Raw genomic sequence first — 23,985 nt, 5'->3', positions numbered from 1 at the left:
CACCCACTACTGTTGTACGGCACTGCTTTAGTAGTATTTTTCTTTTCTGTTTTGGTTTGGTTTGGGTGATGCAGTGGTGGCAGTCGAAGTCGCATGCCAATCCGCATCCATAGAATCCACGGCCATAGCCACAGCTGTCATCTAAGCGAGAACGACTGCGTTGCACTGTGTTAAGCTCGAGATGCTTGTATTCGTTGAATATGAAGTGGACATGACCACTGCGGTTGTCAGGCACACCGCAGTACAAAACTTTAACCCAGAGAATGTCGTGGATTTCTATCCAATTGTCCTCTACGACGTGTGGTGGAACGGCGATGCGACAGAGTGCTGCACATGGCTGGTAAGTTCTACTCATTCGTTAATAAGCACACCTTAAATGTTTATACGACTAACATTTCGAACGATTTAATCTTCACCGGCATGTGCTTTGTCCCGCTCATTGTGCAGTAAGCAAATGTCCGGCGCAATCTCGTAGCGTGACTTTGGGGTTTAGGCCTGGCTGCTCGAGACGTATCTCTCCTTTGATTAGAGTCTCGGGCAGTCTGCGATATGTCTGGAAGGGTCGGCGTTATGAAATGGGGAGGGGGTGCAGCACGCACTGCCGCGGACGCTCAAGGTAGACACTGCTTCGCAGGAGGGGCCATCGGCGCAAATGTGTGCTTTTGGCAGTTAGCAGCAGAATTTTGGTTTTGGACACATAATTTTGGGCGTAAATGTTAAGCGGCTCCATATCTAGTCTGATGGAAAAACATATGCCACATGAGAACCTGTCTGCTGCATGAACGGGTATCTGTCGTGTAGTGGACGTGGGAGCCACGCTTGCAAATGTTTTGCATTCATGAAAGGATGAAACGAGAGTAATGCCAGGGGGAGACCAGAGGAACTGATATTCTGGCCTGATTTGTTATTATGACACTTGAATGTTTATCACCCTAACATTGCTGCCTGTCGGCAGTGTCAGCTTTGTAATGCCTTGTTAAATGCAATGCAGAAACTGAAGAAATGGTGCTGCACACGTCGAAAAGGCTCAGAAATCTGTCCTTAGAAAAGGGCAAGAGCACCAAAGGTATGGCAACTGAAAGTTGACAAGATTTTAGATGTATATGTTGTTACTGATTTGTGTCATGTGGCTGTGCTTTATATAAAAAAAATGGCGCTACATGCTAGTATTTTTTACCCAAGCCCAAACCGCATGCGAGCGATTTTGTGCGCGACGGCGACGAGCGACGGAACAAGCCGTCGCGCAAACTGATCACTCGTTCTTGTCGCTTGATCGCTTGGTTCTGGTAATCTACAACTCGTCGCCGGAACGACTTTCTATGAGCGACTAGCCAATAGCGCGAAGCCAGAACAGGATGTACATCAGTCAAGTACAACCGATTGTCGCACGGAACAAGCGAATGACTCAATTTTGATACGCACAAAGATAAGAACCTAGTGCAAGACCTTAAGAAATATTTATGGTGCTCTTTACAGTAAAACATATCAAGTTAAACTAATAGAGCATGCGTCACACCAGTTACGGCGCGTATTTGCTGCCCTCATACCAGCAACACCGGGGAAACAGCGCTCAAAGTCATCGCTCGCGTGTGGTACGACTTGTAGGCGACGAGCGAATGCGACAGCCATCTCCGTCACGTCACTTGTCGCTGTTGCGTGCAAGATCGCGTGCATGCGGTTTATACTTAAGGCTTGTTGAAGGCCTTACAAGAGCATTGCATCTTTTTGCAAAGGAAGTGAGCTCTGCAGTGGACACAATGTAGTGCATATTTGTGCATGAAGACATTTGTGTGTGGCTTTCTATGACTTCAAATTGCACTTCCATGTCTGTGTTCATCTTATTGTGTAATTTTTACAGGAATTATAACTGCCATGGCCTCTATGGCACCTTTGTCACAGGAGCATGGTAAGAGTACATTTTTTGTACAGCACTGTTCAGTTTCAAGCACCAATTTTTTCTAGTTGTGCAGTACTTCACACTCACTGATATTCGTCCACGCTCAGCAGTGCTTACTCACCGCCACTACCTTACAAATGGACCTTTTTCCAGTAAGCGACCCCTCTAGCGGCCGTCACTTCAACTAAATTTGACGGGCAACACACACACGCTCCCACCGCTTCTCGCCTCTACGCAAAGCATGGTAGCGTTTGACCAAGCAGTCTCTGCGACGGCTGTCCCTGCTTTTTTTTTCTTCTGTCGCTTGTGTTGCTGAAGCAGCTTCTCATTGTCCTGCTCTAGCGCGCATGTATTTGCTCACATGTAGCAATAACACATTTTACATTTACTGATGCAATGGCAGCATGCTGATGCGATGTGCAGGCCATTTGTAACCAAGATTTGAGAGATGCGCCGGCTTTTGTTCTTCAGCAGCTTGGTCAGTACTTTGACTCAACTGGCGAAGGCATGTGTGAGCGTGAAACGCGCCGTGGCAGGACTTTCTTCAGGATAAACTCGACCGTCGTTTTGAGTGGCTCGACTTGAAGGAGGCGGTCAACAGACGCATGCACGTGCGTACGAGCTTGCCCTCAAGAGCGGGCATGCAAGCAGCTCACCATGAAGAACAAACAACATGCAAAACTTCTGCACACATACTGCGAATGCACTGCAGGGCAAGTGTTGTTTTATATCGAGATATGTATCGTATATGGCATGGTACTGGGGACTAAGTGAACGCAACACAGTACGGGGGGGTAAGCAGAATGTAAGTGGACGCAACACGTTGTTTTGTCAGGTGCATAAAGCTTCATTTGCCTGCAAAAAGTAAGACTCGCGAGTTTTGCATAATGCGGCACCACGCGTGTGTCGCTTTGGCCTCGAACGATGCATTCTGATCGGCTGTGTGGCGAGATTCTTCTTTTCGTTTGGCCCCATGTAACCGTACAGCTATTTCCGCTTGCATGCGGTAGCACATTCTTAAGCCAATGGTAAAATCCGTGCGGTATACATACCCGTAGATTAAAACATCGCCGTGACTTCCGAGTCGGTCGTAAGGCGAGAAGTCCAATAATCACAGCGCCAGCATCATGCTGTTACCAGAACGCAGGCTTACCTCACTCAGCAAGAATTGCGTGATAACTCACTGATAACATGGGGTATTTTTTTTTAATTTGACCGTGCGCTCCACTTCAGTACAATGTTCACCATTCCACGCCGGTTTGTGCAATCGACGGTACAGAAAGTGCCTGCATGAGTTTTGTCGCAAACGCTGCGCCTATCGCTCGAGCGTTAGTTCACAGAGTCTTTTCATCGACAAAAGTGCTTGCAGTCTTTCCCACAAACAGCTAAGTGTTTCCTTTAACCAATATTCTTGCCCAGAACACGAGAAAAATTATTGATCAGCAACTCAAGCTCAGGAAATTGCCGCGGATCATGCAAGGGTTCACGCACTCACTTCGCACACCTGCCCTCCGATAATGGCGGCACGGCATGGAATGCACCTGGGGCATGCGCATAGCTGAATTGGAAAAAGGTCCATTCATTTGAGCCTATAGGCACTCATCATCATAGATTTGCAACCGTTTGCACTTTTTCACATTTGCTCTTATGATGTCACTGATGCCTACTCATGCTAACATTGATTCATGCCCGGTCATGTCAGAAATTTCACGAGATCGAAGCCGGTTGTATATTTCACTTTTTTTTCTTGACCAAATATGGTGGGCACGCCATTCAAAAGCATGCAACTGAATTTTGTTTTTAACAGAACCTAACAGTTTACCAGAAAAAGCTACCAAAGACCAACTGGTGAAGGCTACATTTTCATGCGGAGTGCTTTTTCTCAAATTTGAAAGTATCTGTGAAGCAACATAAACGAAACATGGACACGTAACTATTATTACATAGTACATACAAACATAAAGGATATAAGTCGTATGGTTTCCCTTTTTAAGAGAAAAAATGCCTTCTAAAAATTTGAGAAATGCTACATTTTACAATATTGTACAACCGATTTCACCTTTCATTTTTCAGTGCATGAAATTTTGCCGAATTTGTGCCTGTGCGTGTAGAACTAGAAGGAAAATAGTATGCAATAACCATTTGATGGCAAATGAGTGACTACGGCTTAAGCGGTCAGGCATGGGGTTCAATGGGGGCTGGGTGGGGGAATCTTCGCGACTACATTTAAACTGCAATTACACATTAAGCGGGTACGTATTAATGAGGTTTGACTGTACCCGAGTTCCTTGAGTGTAGGCAGAAATAATTACCTATGTATTATTGCAGCGTCATTGTACAGGTCATGTTTGCAAGGTACCAATGTGTGGTATGTCCCACACAATGTTCCTGACAGACATTTTTGGTTTATATACCCCGGCAATGTGTAATGGTTACATTATGCTCTTTCGATAGCATGGGACTCCTATATTGCTTTTGAAGTCTTAAATCCTTACCTTTTATGAGACCTGGCAATTCAAGGGAAAAGTTGTACATTTTCTTTTGTAGCTGACATGGACATATTCACTGGAGAGGCCATCGATGTTGTCATCGGATCCTCAAGAGATGACGGAAAGGTAACTTTAAAAGTCATAGAACTGTTTTTTAAGGATCGATGTTACATTTACGTTCTGAAAGGGCTCGTACATTTCAGAGTGGGGAAAGAAACTGAACTATGTCCCTTTTGTTTTTCCGTTATGGATGTAAGTAGCTGTGTATGATCCACGAACTAGATTTATGGCCGAGTACCATATTTATTCAAATCTAGGCCGGTCTCACTCCTAAGCCAGCACCTGAAGGTCTGAAGCCAGTGAAAAAAGTGTTTTTCTTGAATGTAAGCCGGACAAGTTAGGGCAACAGACATAAAACGCGAACAGCATTTATTAGTCACGACCCGTCCCAGCCCATGCAGTGTTGTTGCTGCTAGCCTTGTTGCTTACCTTCTTATCGTTGTCAGCATAAAAGAGCAGACAATTTGTGGTGCCATTTAGTGCACTTTAGATGCTGCACTCCTTGAAAGCATGCAATCAAGCTTCATGGTGTGTCCCATGCTGCAGTGACCCAGCTCGCCACTTGTGTTAGTTATGTGCATTTAGTACAACCTGTTGCTGTTAGCTTATACGCTTTATCACTCGGCCAGATCGCGAAGTATTTCCGCAGGCAATCCATCCTCAAAATGCTTGTTGATACAGACGTCAAGTGGCTGAGGCTGGTCCATCATGCCACCTGGTATAATAGCGATGTCCATTCAAGCTTGGGAGAGCACAGCCTTCATGCTGTCAGTAAGGTGCCCACAGTACATATCAAGGACAAGGAGACAGTTCTTAGGTGACGTTGCCATGTGGTCCTAATCCACTAGTCAAACGTGGCACTCGTCATTCGCCTGTTCGCATTTGCCTGTGTGGCAGCATTTCTGGGAAAGGCTTCTTAAGCCGGCAGTGGCTTCTTCTTATAAATTATCTATGCAGGCAGCTTATGTCAATCAGCTGTGCCATGCAGCATCATGATCGCATGTTGCTTTCCGCAAGTGGCCGAGCACATGACGCCCCTTTGGTGCTGTTGTCATTGGCTTGCTACACCACAGACATACCAAAATAAATGAAAAGGGGTCAGTTTACAGCACTCTACTGCAGCCACTTTTGATTGGCTGGAGTGGCCAAGTAGAAAATCTGACCCTGGTAATATGCTTGCTCTGGTATTTTTGTCTCACATAAATGTTTTAGTTGTGTTTATTGTTGCTTAACACTATTGCCACAATTTCCTGTGTAGAACAGTGTCCCATGAAAGCACAACTATGCTTGCTCTCAATGCATACAAATGTACGAGAAGTGTTTGCAGATCATCTGCATTTGCTGGTGGTAGTAAAATTAAGAGTGTGCAGAAATGACAGCAGTGGGATAGTGGGCATGAAGAAACAGTTCTGTGCGAGACTAGCTTGATGGCTCCTCTAACTAAGCCGCCATAAAGCGATCTCGGTGCTTGTGGAGATGGCCATTTTCGCTGCGTCTTCCAAGCCCATAAAAAAATTGCTGCCACACAGAAGAAATAAATATGTAAAATGAAATTGTACTTCTACTATAAGTTAGATGGTGCACTGCGCTCGTAGTGACGCAGGTCTCCAAAACAGCGCGAGAAAACATAATTGGTGGACTAATCCTTTATTATGGTAATGTCACTTGTGTGATGTAATCTAGGGTTTGACGAAAACTTGTCTGGCGAGGAAAGAACATGGCTGAATAAACGTACACTCGCCAACTGAAGAACACAAAAACAACAGATTGACGTTTTGGCACCCACTACGGGTGCCTTGTTCACAATGAACGAATGCATGGTGATCTTTATTATATATGCGTTGGAAGACGTAAGGCCCTTGCGTACAACTCAGGGAGGGGGCCCCGTGTCCGGTTTATTGTGTTAGTCGTAGATTGTAGTATGCAAAATGATTCAAGAAGCTATCGGGATAATTTCTTCTCTCTTTTGATGATGAAAGCCGAATGCCAGTTAATACTGTGACCAGTCTTCTCATGATGCTCTGCTAGGGCGCTGGAAACCGTGTGTCCTTTGGCTACATCATTGCGGTGCTGCTGTAGCCTTCTTTTAAAGTTTCCCGTCTCGCCTACGTAGCACGCCTGGTAGTCCTGGCATGGAATTTTGTAGATGATGCCGGGATATTTTTCTTTTTCGAGGCAGTCTTTGACTCGGACGAGTTGTTGTTTTAGCTTGCTTGAAGGGACATGGCAGATTTGTACATCATAATCTTTGAAAATTCTTGACATTGACTCGTTCACGCTTCGTGCATAGGGGAGAGCCGCCCGTTTCCTTGTTCTCATCGGCCTGATGGGGGTTCAGCGGCACGCTTTTCTTCAGTCTTTATAAACTGGCTAGGGTAGCCATTGCTGACCAAATCCTGCGTTACTCTCTTCAACTCAGCTCTGCGTGCGTCAGTAGTCGAGCACGATCGGAATGCACGGGTGAACAGTGTAGAGGCAACAGATCGTTTGTGTCCAACGGGATGGGCCGAATAAAAGTGCAGATATTTCCCTGTGTGCGTAGGCTTCTGATAAATGCTTGTTGAAAGGCCGGATGCAGTACGCATGACTTCAACGTCAAGTAAAGCCAGGCGACCATTAACTTCTTTTTCAACGGTGAATTCTATTGTGCTTTGGAAAGCCCTCGAAGGTAAAGCCCTCACGACATTCCAGCCCGCTCCAAAATTGTTCCTGCGGTATGTCGACGATTGTTTTTCCATTATCTGCCGCAAAGACGTCGTACCTTTTCTGCAGCACTTGAACTCTTTCCAAAGCACAATAGAATTCACCGTTGAAGAAGAAGTTAATGGTCGCCTGGCTTTCCTTGACGTTGAAGCCATGCGTACTGCATCCGGCCTTTCAACAAGCGTTTATCGGAAGCCTACGCACACAGGGAAATATCTGCACTTTGATTCGGCCCATCCCGTTAGACACAAACGATCTGTTGCCTCTACACTGTTCACCCGTGCATTCCGATTGTGCTCGACTACTGATGCACGCAGAGCTGAGTTGAAGAGAGTGGCGCAGGATTTGGTCAGTAATGGCTACCATGGCCAGTTTATAAAGACTGAAGAAAAGCGTGTCATCAGGCCGATGAGAACAAGGAAACGGGCGGCTCTCCCCTATGCATGAGGCATGAGCGAGTCAATGTCAAGAATTTTCAAAGATTATGATGGACAAATCTGCCACATCCCTTCAAGCAAGCTAAAACAACAACTCGTCCTAGTCAAAGACTGCCTCGAAAAAGAAAAATATCCCGGCATCGTCTATAAAATTCCTTGCAAGGACTGCCAGGCAGGCGTGCTACGTGTGTTTTTCAGTTGGCGAGTGTACGTTTATGCAGCCATGTCACGTGTGTGAAGGTTTTTTTTTCTGTATGTGTACATTAATGTTGATGGCATAATTATGTAATCATGCAGTCCTTGGAACGCAATGCTTGTGCACATTTCTATATTGCATCTAGTGACCGCACAGATCAACCTGAAAATAAAGAGTGGTCCTACAGACAACACATGTATTTGAAATTCGGCTACCCAATGTCAAGGTAGATGTTAGTGAGTTCATCGAGCTATAGATAGCAGTGAATATTCTTGCAGATCATTGTCAATTTAACAAATTCAGCGATTGCTATTTATGCTTGGGAGATTTTTATGTGGGATTGTCTAAAAGATTTTTTAAAATTTTACTGTATAATTTCGTTCTGCTCATGCAGGTGAGCTACAACTAATAAATGGCCAGAATGCCAGAAAACAGTAGAGTTGAGAAAATGCATAGTGTATATCGTCCAGTATAAAACCTGTTAGCTACAAGCTATGTATGTGTTATTATATATTGCAGGTGTATGCTGGATCCGGGCAATGAATAGAAAAGGCTGCTTGGGGGACATTGTTGCGCTCTACGTCTGACTATGTTCTGGCGTATGGCGTCCACAACGTATTGGATGCCAGATGAGCTTAAGAACAGAAGCGTGACCGGGACTTTGTCCAACAAGTCGCGATCCAAGGGAAGGACTGAGGCCAGACCAGCCTTGACACCACAAAAGTTGTCATCCTTGAAAAGTATATGAACATACTGTTCTAATGAACTGATCTACTCATGTATAGATGGCACATGCAAATAGGCACAGTAAAAGCGAAGCTAGTGCTAAAGCACTGTGTTGTGATCATCTGCTACTGAAATATTTCATGTTAAAACTGTAGAAAGAATTTGAGGCATGTGAGTTAACATGAAAAAAGTAATCTGCAGTTTGGTTATTGAAAATGCAGCTTTGCAAAAATATTTCATTGAACCGTGGGCATATTGTTGGGAACTTGCACTTTGCATGCTGGAAATTATTGTTTAGATGCTTTCATTAATTTTGTACTCGTGATTGCTTTTCTTGCGCAGGCCTCCTCCGGATCTTCATGGGCAACCGTGTCGTGCCGGAAGACGAGAAAAAAAAAGATTGAAAGAAGTGCACAGGCAATTGGTGCAGAAACTCGCTGACGCGCAAAGAAGGTAGTGCTACTGGTACTGATTGCTACGGGGCTTGTCCCAAAAGTTTGTGCACTGAGCCAGCAAAAACGCGGCAGAGAATGTAGTGACATGAACTGCTCAAACTTCTGGGACAGACTTTGTATATTTACCTTACCAGCTTAGCACTTCTGCCTTTCTTTGTGGAGTTAGTGCTTACCGTATTTACTAAAAAATAGGTCCAACATGAGTATAGGTCGACCACTATATATTGAATTAGTTGAGAAATTTAGAAAATTTTAGTTTGAATTAGGTCAGCCAATATCTTTCTTTAGCAGTAGTAGTGTAAACTTAAATTATTTCTCTTAAGGGTCTTGGGTGGTGGGTGGGTGCCTCAGTTTAGAGCTCCATTGGTCTCTGCAGCTTGCTGGGCTTGATCGAGAAGAGCTCTCTGGCTCTCTAGATTTTCGCTAGCAAGCCAAACGTCCCGCTGCCTGTTGCTTGGAATTTGCGCCGTTAGGGGGTGAATTTAGAATTTGGAAGTCGTTGCTTACATATCCACATTACAGGACGAGACTTGGCCCACCAAGGGAAGTGGCAGGGTGTATGCATCTTGGGAAGTATTTGGATGTATGTATATGCGTGGAGGACCACACAAATAGCGAAGGAACGAAAAAGATTAGGTCTATCTTAAAGAGACGGGAAGAGTGTGGATCAGAGAGCAAATGGCGATAGCCGATATTCTTGTTAACATTAAGAGGGGAAATGGAACTGGGCAAGCCATGTAATGCGTAGGATGGATAACCGGTGGATCATTGGTTACAAAATGGATACCAAGAAAGGGAAGCGCAGTCGAGGATGGCAGAAAACTAGGTGGGGGGATGAAGTTAGGAAATTTGCAGGCGCAAGTTGGAATCTGCTAGCGCAGGACAGGGGTAATGGAGATCGCAGGGAGAGGCCTTCGTCCTGCAGTGGACATAAGTATAGGTTGATGATGATGTGTGTTTGTAAGAAGAGCCAGTACCTGACCTGTTTCCCTGTACGGTCTGGGTGTAGGTGGCTGTATTTTTGTCTCTTTGGTCTCCGAGGATGTCGTGCTGGTGGATCAGGGGTATTCCAGTAAAACACGTTGTGGGGCTAGTTGGTGCATAGCTTTCAAAAGATGAAGCGCCAACAGTGACAGCACATTAGGAAGGAACAAAGACAGGACAGGCGCTACTTGCAACTGTTTATTGTGGTCAAAGGTGGTTGAATATATAGCCATGGGGAGAGGGGGGGACGAAAAAGGCGGAACACTGATTGTATGAATGCGCACGCGTGAGAACACTGAAGATGTGCATGAAGGAAATGGCGAATCTAAAACTTATCTAAGAACACACTTTCATTTGTGTATATATTCAGAGACGGGGAGCTGACACATGTTTCCCCTCTCTTCCTAATCTGGTTGGCCTCCAACAATTCACGTGCCACAGAGTCTTTACTTTTAAACAAGATTGTAGTATTTTGAAGCCTTGCTTCACATGCTTGTTTATTTTCATTGCCGCAGGCCTTGCAATGAAGAGGCAAGTTTGAGCCATAACCATATTGCAATGAAAGCTTATGCTCCCGCAGGCGATCATTAATACATCGGCCAGTTTGGCCGACGTACTCTTTCCCACACTTCAGCGGTATACGGTATACAACTCCTTCCTTACACTTCACAAAAGGATTCGTATGTTTAATGGAACACCCTGCTTTCTTAGAGTTATCAGAACCAATCAGGCGGCACAAAGTAGCAAGTTTTCGGGGTGCGGAAAAAACCACAGGAATTTTGTATTTGACAGCGACGTGTTTAAGATTGTGCGCCACTTTGTGAGAATACGAAATCACCATTGGTTTGGCTTTCTTTTCGAATGTTTGACCTTCTTCAGTGCTTCTTTTTCTTTCTTTTTTCACCTTTTTCAATCACGCCTCCGAAACTGCACTTACAACCGAACAAGGGAAGCCAGCCTTCCTCAATTTCAAAATCTCTTCGTCAAAGCTTCCTTGTGCCTTATGACAGCACGAATTTTTAAGGGCGGATTCGAGGCACATAGTGGCAATCGCACGTTTAACAGTCTTGGAGTGTGTAGACTCATACGGCAACAATTCCTTGTGGGCACAGGGTCGATATCCAGCAGGAACCTTCGTCAGTAAGGGTTATGTCAAGATATAAAAACTGCAAGCTGTTATCCTTGGCTAGTTCAAAAGTAAAATCTAAGCCTTTGCCGTGCTGTTTAAGCCTTTGCCGTGCTGTTTAGATTTTACTTTTGAACTAGCCAAGGATAACAGCTTGCAGTTTTTAGATCTTGACATAACCCTTACTGACGAAGGTTCCTGCTGGATGTAGCGACCCCGTGCCCACAAGGAATTGGTGCCGTATGAGTCTACACACTCCAAGACTGTTAAACGTGCGATTGCCACTATGTGCCTCGAATCCGCCCTTAAAAAATCGTGCTGTCATAAGGCACAAGGAAGCTTTGACGAACAGATTTTGAAATTGAGGAAGGCTGGCTTCCCTTGTTCGGTTTTAAGCGCAGTTTCGGAGGCGTTATTGAAAAAGGTGAAAAAAGAAAGAAAAATAAGCACTGAAGAAGGTCAAACATTCGAAAAGAAAGCCAAACCAGTGGTGATTCCGTATTCTCACAAAGTGGCGCACAATCTTAAACACGCCGCCGTGAAATACAAAATTCCTGTGGTTTTTTTCCGCACCCCGAAAACTTGCTACTTTGTGCCGCCTGATTGGTTCTGATAACTCGTAAGAAAGCAGGGTGTTCCATTAAACATACGAATCATTTTGTGAAGTGTGAGGAAGGAGTTGTATACTGTATACCACTGAAGTGTGGGAAAGAGTACGTCGGCCAAACTGGCCGATGTATTAATGATCGCCTGCGGGAGCATAAGCTTTCATTGAAATATGGTTATGGCTCAAACCTGCCTCTTCATTGCAAGGCCTGCGGCAATGAAAATAAACAAGCATGTGAAGCAAGGCTTCAAGATACTACAATCTTGTTTAAAAGTAAAGACTCTGTGGCACGTGAATTGTTGGAGGCCAACCAGATTAGGAAGAGAGGGGAAACATGTGTCAGCTCCCCGTCTCTGAATATATACACAAATGAAAGTGTGTTTTTAGATAAGTTTTAGATTCGCCATTTCCTTCATGCATATCTTCAGTGTTCTCACGCGTGCGCATTCATACAATCAGTGTTCCGCCTTTTTCGTCCCCCCTCTCCCCATGGCTATATATTCAACCACCTTTGACCACAATAAACAGTTGCAAGTAGCGCCTGTCCTGTCTTTGTTCCTTCCTAATGTGCTGTCACTGTTGGCGCTTCATCTTTTGAAAGTGGATCAGGGGTTCCTCGTAGGGATCCTCGAGCAGTTTGGTCGGCCTTCTCGTTTCCCTTGTGCCCAGAGTGTGCCGGGCACTACATTATTGCGTGGTGCCATTCTAGGGTGGTGCCTAGCATGCTGTGGATTTTGTGTGGAATGGTGCCCGTTATATATGAATGGACCACTGCCTGGGAGTACGTCAGGACCAATGGAGATTGTTCTTCTGCCTCTGCATCTTGAAAGGCCAGTGCTATGGCGGCTGCCTCCTCCGTGCAAGCCAAAGGGGTCCGAATGGAGCTAGTTATCTCTGTGGACTATTGTGAATTTGTTGCCACTCTATGCACGTCCGTGTAGTATATGTCTGGATTTCTTCCATGTTTGTTTTGTAAGATCTTTGATCGTGCTTTTCTTCTGCGTTGGTTGTGTTCCGTGCTCATGTTCTTTGGGATTGCTGAAACAAATTTTCCCTCTTCGGTATGTTAAGCAGCAAAACTGTTTCTTCCCTGCTGTATTGCCCACTCAGGGGCATCCCACCTTTTACAGTAAAGCAGGACCCTTCCTTGTTCTGTTGAATTCATATGCTGTCGGTGTGCCACGACCACCACCGTGGTATATTCTTCATATGTGACGTAAATACCAAGAGCGTCCACTTCTTGATGCTCGTGTGTTTTGGTAGCTCCGGAGAAGCCTCGTATGCTGCCCTGATGATGGCGCTCACTTTGGTCATCTTGGCCTTTTTAGCCTTTGAAAAGGGAGGCGAGTCAATGCTGCAAGCTGGATCCTCTTCGTACTTGCCAGAGAAGTCATCCTTGATGGATGCTGCACAGGCGTCCTCGGCACCCCAAATGACGATGTCTTTAACGCTGTCGAGTGTGCTGTATATGCAGCATCATTTAAAACCAGTCTGAATCTCAGCTGGCAGGCCCCCTCGCACATCCTTAACCCATGTTGAGACTTTGCTTGTCTCCAATGATGGTCCCCAAACATACTTTATTAGATTTCTTAATACTAGTTTTGCTTTCTACTTTGTTGTGTATATTTACTACAGGTTACAAATAATGTACTAGTAAAGCAGGCGCCCATGTGCTGCTTGAAACCAGGCATGGCAGAGGAATGCCATTGCCTCGGTACTTTTGCTAGCTTTTTTCATGAATATAGGTAGAAATTTGTTGGTAACATAGATTGAGTAGCTTCATTTATTTCGAGAAATAGTACCTATGTACAGTAAATACAGTATTTTTGTTTGCATGTATATGATGGCTGCGTGTGAATTACTGTGCAATAAAACTTTGAAACCATCAATCAAAGGTGTATTTTCTATTTAGGAACTGTCGGACAGCATAATCAAGCATGCTTGATGACGCCACTAGGGATCGTATTCTCGGAAAATCACATTCAGATGTAGTTTCACTTTTGCGAGAATCGGCACTGCATGCCTGCGCACAAGCGTCGGGAAAATGCAAGAGCTTTCGTGGGCCGAGCCATGAACTCTCGCGAAAGTGAAACTATCGCTGAAAGTGATTGCCAGAGAATACTGCCGCAATTGCGGCCTGTCGGAATAGAATGTTCCGACAGGATTACAAACCGACAGGCTGAAACCGACAGGCTGACACCGACAGGCCGACACCGACAGGCGGGCGCCGACAGGCTGACACCGACAGGCTGACAAGCCCAGAGGCTTACAGGCCGACAGGCCAAAATAACATATAGCCGACAAGCCGACAGCCTGTCGGATTTTTTGTCTGGGACGCACAATGTTTTATTCCATTTCTGTCGACGATGTGCAAATAGCCTTCAAGTCATGCAATATTGCCATCTGCGAACGACAAGTGCAGCGTGGAATAAACAAATTGTCCGAATAGGCAGACGAAAATGGTTTCAAAGTAAATGCCTAGAAGAGCACGTGCGTACTCTTTACTAACAACAGAGGCGTAACGCCAGTCCCAAGTATTGCAATCAAAGGAGATGCACTCTCTGTGAGCAGCGAGCACAAGTTTTTAGGAATCATTTTAGATTGTAAACTCACATTTATTCCCCATCTTAAGCATCGGAGGGCAAAATGCCTGAAGACAATGAACCTTTTAAAGCTTCTGTCGCGTACGACTTGGGGTAGTGATCGAAAGTGTTTGCTTAACTTGTATAAAAGTCTTGTCCTCTCACGCCTTGATTACGGGTCAATAATTTACAATTCTGCAACGCCAAGTGCGTTAAAAATCCTAAACCCCGTCCACACCTGGGTATCCGTCTCGCGACCGGTGCTTTCAGGACAAGTCCAATCCACAGCCTCTACGTATAGTCGTAACAGTGGTCACTTCACCCGCGCGGTCATACAGCAGTTTTACATATTTTCTGAAAATAGAAGCAAACATTGAACATCCTTCTTATTCAACTATAAATGACGTGACCGCTGCCACACTCTTCCATAATCGACCTGCAGCGAGAAAGCCGTTCGCTTTGCGTGTGAGGAATCTTAGTGAGGAAATGGGTGTTCCACTGCTTGAGCAATGTCCTATGGCTCCAGCGAAACTGTTGCCGCCGTGGCAGTGGCAGCTCATAGAGTGTGACACATCGTTCGTAGAGGTCACTAAACACGCGCCAGAGGCACACATTCGAATGCATTTCTTAGAACTCCAATCCAAATACTCGTGTACAGAGTTTTACACAGACGCTTCCAAGTCACATGCCGGGGTAACTTATGCAGCCATCGGTCCATCGTTTTCGGTATCCGGTGTGCTGCACCCGGAGACAAGTATCTTCACGGCTGAGGCCTATGCTATATTATCGGCTGTAAAGTATATAATGAAATCAAAACTTAAAAAGACTATCATATTTACAGACTCGCAAAGTGTTGTGAAAGCATTGCAATCACTCTGTAAACACAAAAACCCTGTACTTAATGAGCTCTATTCCATTCTGTGTAAAGCGTATATATCTAACCAGCATGTGATTATATGCTGGGTGCCAGGCCATAGAGGCATTGAAGGTAATGTTCGAGCAGACCAAATGGCCACATCTGTTATATCTCAGGCTATTAACCCTACAACTGCTGTTCCTTCAACAGATTTGAAGCCTTTCCTGCGAAAGAAACTGCGAAGCCACTGGCAACGCTTGTGGGACGCTGAAATAAATAATAAGCTTCACTTCATTAAACCACAGTTAGGTTTCTGGCCTCCCGTAACGAAAACACGACGAACTGATGTCCTATTCTGTCGTCTCAGAATAGGACATACATATGGCACCCACAATTTTTTGCTTACTGGTAGTGAACCACCAACCTGTGGTAGATGTGGTGAGAGGCTGAATGTCCTCCATGTCCTCGTGGAGTGCCGGGAAGCCGAAACAGAAAGGAAGAAATATTTTTCACAAGCGTACCGATATCATGTACCGCTTCACCCCATTATGTTTCATGGCGAAGAACCGATTTTTAATGCCAAAGCAGTCGTCGATTTCTTGAACGATGTGGTCCTGCATGTTATTAGCCCAACTAGTTTGTAGCGCATCCTCTCTCCAGAGGATGCCGCTGTGATAGTTTCTTATAACACATGCCTCCAGGCCCTTGTGGTTCAAGGGCTCTGTTTATGCAGTAGTGCTTCTTAATAATCACTGCATCTTAAATATTTTAAATATCGTGTCATTCTTTCTCAATGCATTCTTCATTGCATAGTACACCTCATTAGTCATTGCCATGATTTTAGTACATGTATATTTTACGCACTTTACAGCGATTATTTTTAGGCCCCTTGACAGCCCCGTCACATCTACTTCTCAGAATTCATCACTTCACTGCGAACTAACAAACACTGGCATGGCGCTCTTTGGCCATACCTGGCCCTTGCGCCACTAAACCGCACACATTCATTGTATTGTGCTGGTTTGTCTGTGTTCAGTATATAACTAGGCTGCAGCTTTTCTTTCATCAGAGGAGAGGGAATTAAGTGGGAAAAAAGTAAGCAAAGGGGTAAGCAGCGATTCTCGCGGAAACGCATCGGTGTTTCTGCAACGCTCAAAACGAAGCTTTAAGGCCCGTCCACGTTACCGGCACGGCAACTCGCCGCGCGAGTTGTCGGCACATTTGCTTCTATATATCTTGCGATTCTTTGAGGGATCGGCCATTGGTACTTTCTGAATGTTGTCTTGTGTAGAGCGCGTTGATGAGGAGGCTGTTATTTGCAAGGAAGGTCCGGAAGCACCGGGTAAGAAAAAGTGCAGATTTAGTTGTGTCGCCGGCACCCTGCGCAACTATTACAAATGAGGACGCTGCTTTTGAACTACAGGTTTGTTCCTTAACGTCTTTAATCAGCATTAGAAGCAACATCATGCCAAGTCTATTTATCTGAGCATGAAACCGTGCGAAACAACGGGACAACACGAGAACTCGGGCACGTAGTGCTGTTTCTTTGTGTTCTCTTCTGGCTGTCCCGTTTTGCGCTGTTTCACGCTCAGATACGTACCAACTGGCCCGCCTACAATTCGTGTTGCAGTCTATTTCTTTGTATACATTCTGGCCAGGGAGGGGCGCTGCCATTTATGCAAATAATTAAATTCTTTCCAGGCCCTAAGCTCCTCAAGTATGACTGGTGCATCACTTGACACGGACAAAATAAGAACCCTGCTCACGGTGATCCTCCCAGACTGCCGCAATAGACATTTTTGCTGGCGGCAAGCCGAAGTGATCACTGCATCTCCACATCTGGATTCCAACGGTCACTTATTTTTTGCCTTTTGCCATATTATGTAAACAACCTAGAATATCCATTTGCGTTTTACCGAATGCTTGCTCTCGTGCATAAAGTTGTGCTACCAGGAGACAAGCTAGTGAAAGGACTGCCCGTCTGAAGTGTCTCTTTGCGCTCCTAAGCAAGAAAAATGTCATCTAGGGAGAAGCTCTGTTCTCGGTGCTTTCCATGTTTTTCAGCAACTGTGAAGTGAACGATAAAACAACATATGTGATTTACTTCAATGCTGCTAGCTCGAATGGTGGGAGAGGCTTATCCCATAAGCAGCTATTTTTTTTCACGTCATACATTGTTTACTTCTAGTCACAAGCAGTGCATTTACTTGCTCTAGTCATTTGCTCCCCTCACTTGTGGTGAAGGCTGGTTAATTTTGTTTTACTTAAGTATTTAGAGGCCTCAGAATTTCTTATAAACATAGGTTAAGCATTTAATTCACCCACGTAGATGGTTCTGTTTTGCAAAAACTAATGCACTCTATTTCCCTTCATTGCTCAGTGCCAGCAGATCGGTATATATATACAGGGTGTCCCAGCTATCAACGCAGCACGATTTAAAAAAAAGGAACGCCGTTACGCGAAGAAAACCGAGTGCGTATTGTTTCCAGTACAGTGGAGTAGTCGCCAGTATTTTTTTACGTTATTGAGATCTAATTAGGTAATTGTAATTAATTACCCAACCCGAGAAGTACTGTCCTAATTATCAAAGTGTTAACGAGAAATGTGTAGAGTACCCTGAAAAACTACCGATACAACTTTCTGTTGCTCAATACCTGCTACATAAATGTGTTTTTCCGAGTGTGAAAGAAGGCCGCGAATACACGCAGAATTACCGCGTGACTGGCCGCTCGAGGCACTTTGCGTGTATTCGCGGGCTTCTTTCACGCTCGGAAAAAGACTTTTATGTAGCACGTATTTAGCAACAGAAAGCTGTATCGGTAGTTTTTCATGGTGCTCTACAATTTTCTCATTCATACTTTGATAATTAGGGGAGTACTTCACGAGTTAGATAAATAATTTTATTACCTAAATAAATCTCAGTAACGAAAAAATTACTGGCGGCTACTCCACTGCACCAGAAACAATACCCACTAGGTTTGCTTCGCGTAACAACGTTCCTCTTTTTTTAAATCGTGCTGCGTGATAGCTGGGACACCCTGTATGTCTCGGTGCTTGTGCATAAATCTAGTATTGCAGTTATCAAATAGCATAAATTGTGATATGTTTGTCATTTCACACAGTTGTGGTTCGAAGACTGTATATGGGAGGTCTCATGGATCGTATTTTTGTATTATATCTTGTTGAACAAAATACTTGTAATAAAGAATTTAGTACTTGAGAGTACTCCAACTTATTTCTCGAGAACATTCACAGAATATTAAACGGAACAGCTTATTACAAAGACTCAGGGGCATAGTTAGGAAATGAAATACTGACATTGCCTTCAAGTACATTTAAACAACTCATTGTCATCATATTATTGCCAGCAGCGCTTTGTAGTATGCTTTTGCTCGCCTGAACTTAATTACTTATTATAGCCAACCTACATTACTCATGAAGATGTTGCTTCCCCATGTGTTTTTCTTCATTGAGTGTGTACTTCAAGTAATTTTGTGCCTTTGGAAGGTGGATTTTTAATAAATAGTTGCTTTTGTGCACAAGTAATATTCTAGGAACTGGAGACATTTTTGGCTTCCACATATTTTGGAGGGACACTAACTCAGAGGCACTATATTTTTGAAACCTACAGCTGAGTTATAAGGGCGGTCAAGCAGGGACTGTACCCCAAAGACTATGCTAAATTTAGGGGTTACTTCAGCAATTTATTCAGACGTCTTTATTGTGATTGCGCTATATTTTTATAGCTAACCTATAAATATATCACCACGTCATGATTCAAAACGTTCTGCATCTCGAGTGGGGCCAACATTGTGATGCCTGTCAGTTGCCTCTGATTTCTTTTCACCACAGATTGTCATGCAGAAGTTTGAATTATGGGACTGAAAGAAAAAGTGTTGCGTCAATACCAATTCGAGCGAGTTATGTGCTCTCTTCAAAGCTTTAATGAAATGCATTGACAGTGGAAGTCTCTTCTTTAGTCCCACTATTTAAACATAACATCTGAGGTGATTTAAGCATAACAATCTGAGGTGAAACATATCAGTCAGCCAGCAGGCATGACAATATCGGCCCAGTTCGAGATGCAAATACTTTGCAGTGGAACATTGGAAATTTTCTAGGTTGGCTATAAAAATAGAATGCAATCAAAAAGAAAAATATCCCTATAAGTTGCTGCAGTAACCCCTAAATTTAGCACGTCCTTTAGAGGTTACATTTGCTTTAGAAAATAGAAGACTACAGCGTAACCTCTAAAGCTACATCTTTTTTAAGGGTAGCAATGTACCTTTTATTTTATATTGGTTACATTGTACCTTATATACATTGGTTACAATGTACCTTATATTTTGTATTAGTTACAATGTACCTTATAATATATTAGTTACAATGTACCTTATAAATGTGAATTTGTGCACCTATACTAAGGGTTACCCAGCTAAGGGTGTAGCCTTGCTGATTTTATTTCAAATGCTCCACAGAAGTTTTGGCGCTATTTAAGTCCATCAAAAGAGGCATGGCATAAAATAAAGATTAATGGTAAAATTACTGAAGACGCCCACATAATTGCTGAGCACTTTAATGATTACTTGGGTAGTGTATTCTCTGACCTAGATGAATTCGAACGATGCACTACAAATAGGTCTTTCTTACGCAACATTGATTTCCCGAGAAAGTGTTTTGGAGATGCTCCTTAATATCAACGTTAGGAAATCTGCAGGCCCTGATAAGCTTCCGAATCCGTTTTTACGAAGGTATGCAGAACAGATATGTGTATTTTTAACAGATTTTTTCAAATTATCCTTACATTTAGCACAGATACCATCAGACTCGCGTAAGACAAGAGTTGTCCCAATTCATAAAAAGGGTGATCGCCTTACAGTGTCAAATTATCGTCCTGTTTCTATTACAAGCACATGCAGCAAATTGCTAGAGCACATTGTCGCAGGCTTTATTCGTCAGTATTTGACAGATCACAATATCGTATCTCCACTTCAGCATGGGTTCAGAAAAGGATTATCGACTTCAACTCAGCTTGTGTCAGTTGTTCACAAAACCTCTGAAGTACTTGACTCGTCCGGACAAGTTGACATGCTTTTTTTATTTTAGTAAAGCGTTCGATAAGGTACCCCATGGAAAATTAATCCACAAGCTTGAGTGCATTGCTCTTCCTTCAAATATTATATCATGGATCTAGGCCTATCTCCGACATAGGCAGCAGTTCGTAGAAATTAAAAAATGTTCCTCGAGTGTCCGTGAGGTAACTTCGGGCGAACCGCAAGGCAGCGTATTAGGACCCCTTTTATTTTTGATCTATAATAACGATATAATAGACGAAATCCCCGATGATGTGCATGTTAATTTATTTGCAGATGACTGTGTCATATTTAAAAAGAATAGCTTCACGGAACGATCACGCATGCTTGCAGAAGTCAGTTATTGCAATTTCCGATTGGTGTAAACTTTGGGGCATAGAAATAAATGTACATAAAACAGTCTTGCTGCGAGTAACACGGAAAAAGGAACCTAGTATATTTTGTTATGTTCTAAAAGATAGAAAAATAACTGATGTTGAAAAATACAAATACTTACGCGTCACATTTACTAACAGATTCTCCTGATCAGACCATATTTCCCTTACATGTTCAACAGCTTTGCGGAAATTATGGTTCTTTAAAAGGAAACTTAAAAAGGCACCGGTAAACACCAAAATTTTAGGATATAACACATTCGTGCGATCGAAACTTGAATACGCGGCGGTTGTATGGGATCCTCATACCAAGAAGGACATCATGAGTTTGGAACGTGTACAAAGGAAGGCCGTTAGATTTATCGTTGGAAAATATAAAAGAGAGGATTCCCCGTCCCTACTAATGCTTAGAAATAAAATCAGTTCACTAGAACACAGGCGTCAAGTTAGTTGTCTCTAGTTTTTACATAACATCACAAATGGAAGAAGCGGGCTTCAATTGCCTCCTTATGTAACGCCTCTGAATGCTCGAACAAGACATAGACACAACTTTTTCCTTACGCCAATATTTGCTAAAACAAAATCTCACATGAATAGCTTTTAACCGCGTACTATAAACGAATAGAATTCCCTCCCTGTTGATGTACTACAATCACCGAACTTCACAAATGAGTTTGAAAACTATTTGTCGCACAAATTATTACAACCTTAAGCAGTATTTGAACCTATTTTCTCGTTTATTTATCTGAAATTTCGTGTATTTGGTTATGTCTAGTGCCCGTTTGTTGTTTGGCACAGCTTTTTTTAATCCACGTATAAATTCAAATGTGCGGTTCTTCTTCTTGTAGTTACATATTAAATTTTGATTTTATAACGGGGCCATGGGCTGCATCCTTTTCATGCACTGTGTAAATTTTCCTATTTTTTGTCATTACTTGCCAACTTTATTGCCCTTCCTGCATGGGCCAATATGTTGGCCTGCAGTATGATTAAATAAATAAATAAACAAGTAACTGCTTCGGTCGGCCCGCCGATGCTTGTCACCCTGCTCGCTTAAAGCAGGTGAACCGAGGATGTCTGCGACGTGTCAACCTGGTTTGAGCGTCAGTTAAGAATGGAGCAAGTCTGGCTCGGGCGAAGGTTGCGATGGTTTTTATAGCCTGGCAGGGCTGTCAGCACTGTGTGTGGCCAGGTTCGAGAGCGCTAATAGGAGAGGGAAAAGCGAGTTGGATCCTCGATACATGTTCACTCATTGGCTATGTTGTCGTGCGGAAGGAGCTTCGAAGCAGTCACGTGGTCGGATGGGATGTGGCTAACTATGCCACCAGCGAACGAGGCGGACAAGAATGAGAGTACGGTAGAAAAAAAGGGCGATGAGCTTTTCTACAAGCGAAACAAAGAAGAACCCGCTGTCTTTTCCTCTTGTTTTCCCCGCTGAGGTTATTGTAACCCACTCTCTCAACTTTAGTGGAGCTCAATGGGCACGAAGAGACACGTGGTAACCTTTTTTGTGTGGTGCACCGTGGTTGTACGTGAAATGCCCTTCGGATGGTCAAAGCACAACAGTGGTAAGACATTGGGAATCTTTTGCTTCCGAAGTTTTAAACAAATTGATTTAGGGTAAATACCTGAATTGACCAATGAGTTGCAATTCGTGTCACCTAGGAACGAGTTCTGAAGACGAAACCAGTTTCCAGATATGCATTACGAAAAGGGGTGACGAAACGTGGTCGTGCCATTCATTTTCTAGCTTCTGCGTAGCAAAAGTAATTTTGTCACAAAAGTAAGTAATACTTTACTGCATGGTTACCTAATTTTGACGGTAATAATCTCCACAATGGTCTTTATTATAAAATAATTTGTAAATGAACAAGTCTGGAAAAACGAACTTGCTGACTAAAAAGAAACGTTTTCAACAGAAAACACTTGCAGAGAAAACATCTGTGTGCGAGTTTCCTACCTCGTCCTCTCTCTATGTCATTGACTTTCGGTAATCGAGTTTTACCTGCTAAATTAATCAATTGTCTATTGGTTTCTCTTGGCAAAATAAATTTATCAATGGAAGCCTATACGAAAAAGGAAGGTAATGGTCGCTTTGTCGTTAATATATGACGTTTTAGTGGTACACGTCTTAACGGCTTGCTTAGCTTTTAAACATGTTGTTACTGGTGCATTTTGGTCATTTGGTTATTCTACATTCATCAAGTGTATTTTTCGCGCAATAATCAACAAACTCTGATGTAATTATTTATGATAGGGTCTCTTTTTTATAGAGTTCCTGACCTCCCTACATTTTCAGTTGTTGCTTATTCACTCTCCCTAATTGCATCATAAGTTTCACTAAGACAATACTAAATGAGCAATTACAATGAGAAGAAAATGTTACAAGCAGCTGGAATTTCTAAAAAAGAAAGAATAATCGGAAATAAGCAACAAGGTTCCATAATGTTAACACACCACAGTGTTGAGTTCAGTAGGACATCTTACTTGTACTTTTCTTGGGCTGTGACGTATTCCTACTTAAAAAAACATACCACATGGCCAACAATTGACAGACAAGGTGTGAAAATTCAAACAATTGTTGATCATATATTAACTAATCTTTGGCAGACATAACGATGCGTCACTGATATAAAACTTGTGCATACTTGGATGCTTGGCAACTTCAATAGCAAAAGAATTGACACCGCGTGTTCATCGAGAAACCAGAAAAAAAAAATGTAAAAGCACTGACTAAGCTTTTCCTCCGTATTGCGTTTGAAATACCCGTGCCGTCTTCGATCATCGCTGGAATCAACTGGAGCACATGGGGGTCGGACCCTCCCACGCTTAACCGTGCGTGGCTTAGCCGTGTCCGGGGAAAAGAGGATCCTGGGGGTTGAGCCGATGCCGGGTGTTCGGACCTTTATGGCCCCTCGGCGGAGGCAACACGCCTCTTTGGCCTCCGCTTCACGTAGACGGCACCCCCGGACTGACCCACCCGGGGGAAAACGGTAGTTGCCTTTTCCTGTCTCTCTCTCTCTCTCTCCAATCTTCGCCTATCCCTCTCACCTTCAATCTTTCCTGTCTTCTTCTCTCTTCCATTTACTTCCAACATTCCTGGCAGCAAGGGTTAACCTTGTGTGTTATGATCTACCTTGATTATAACATATGCGGTTATAGTAACAATGCACAGTTGGCATGGCAGTGCTTGCTTCATAACAATCTCTGCCGTGTCCCCTCGTTGGGCTCGGTGGTGGGTGACTGGCATTGATACCGAACAAACAACTCATTCCATGGGACCCTCGAAACCCTTCTCACCTGATCGTCCCCCAAAAAGGGGGCGCACCGATGCAACCTTTGAATTCTTTTTGAAGAAACGAGACACATTCCCAAAGTATCATGTGATTCACTGTGAAAG

The 23,985-nt window shown here is 43.6% G+C and overlaps 1 protein-coding gene across 2 annotated transcripts in view; it reads left to right on the top strand.

The window, feature by feature from the left end:
- The first annotated feature begins 284 nt into the window (after window positions 1-284).
- LOC125942489 (uncharacterized) overlaps window positions 285-23,985 on the top strand; it is a 132,251-nt gene continuing 108,550 nt past the window's right edge. Inside the window, exons 1-4 of one of the 2 annotated variants that reach the window (XM_049660684.1) lie at window positions 285-340; window positions 992-1,066; window positions 1,859-1,906; window positions 4,445-4,512. In XM_049660684.1, coding sequence (XP_049516641.1) covers window positions 334-340; window positions 992-1,066; window positions 1,859-1,906; window positions 4,445-4,512 — 198 coding nt within the window. In that variant the 5' untranslated portion in view covers window positions 285-333. Of the gene's footprint in view, window positions 341-991; window positions 1,067-1,858; window positions 1,907-4,444; window positions 4,793-23,985 lie in introns of those variants that run through there. The other variant, XM_049660683.1, reaches the window with a different exon arrangement.

The sequence above is a fragment of the Dermacentor silvarum genome, chromosome 1 (genome assembly GCF_013339745.2).
Source record: "Dermacentor silvarum isolate Dsil-2018 chromosome 1, BIME_Dsil_1.4, whole genome shotgun sequence".
NCBI lineage: Eukaryota > Metazoa > Arthropoda > Arachnida > Ixodida > Ixodidae > Dermacentor > Dermacentor silvarum.
Note: the sequence above shows the minus strand (reverse complement) of the source record. Positions and strands in the feature narration are given on the sequence as shown.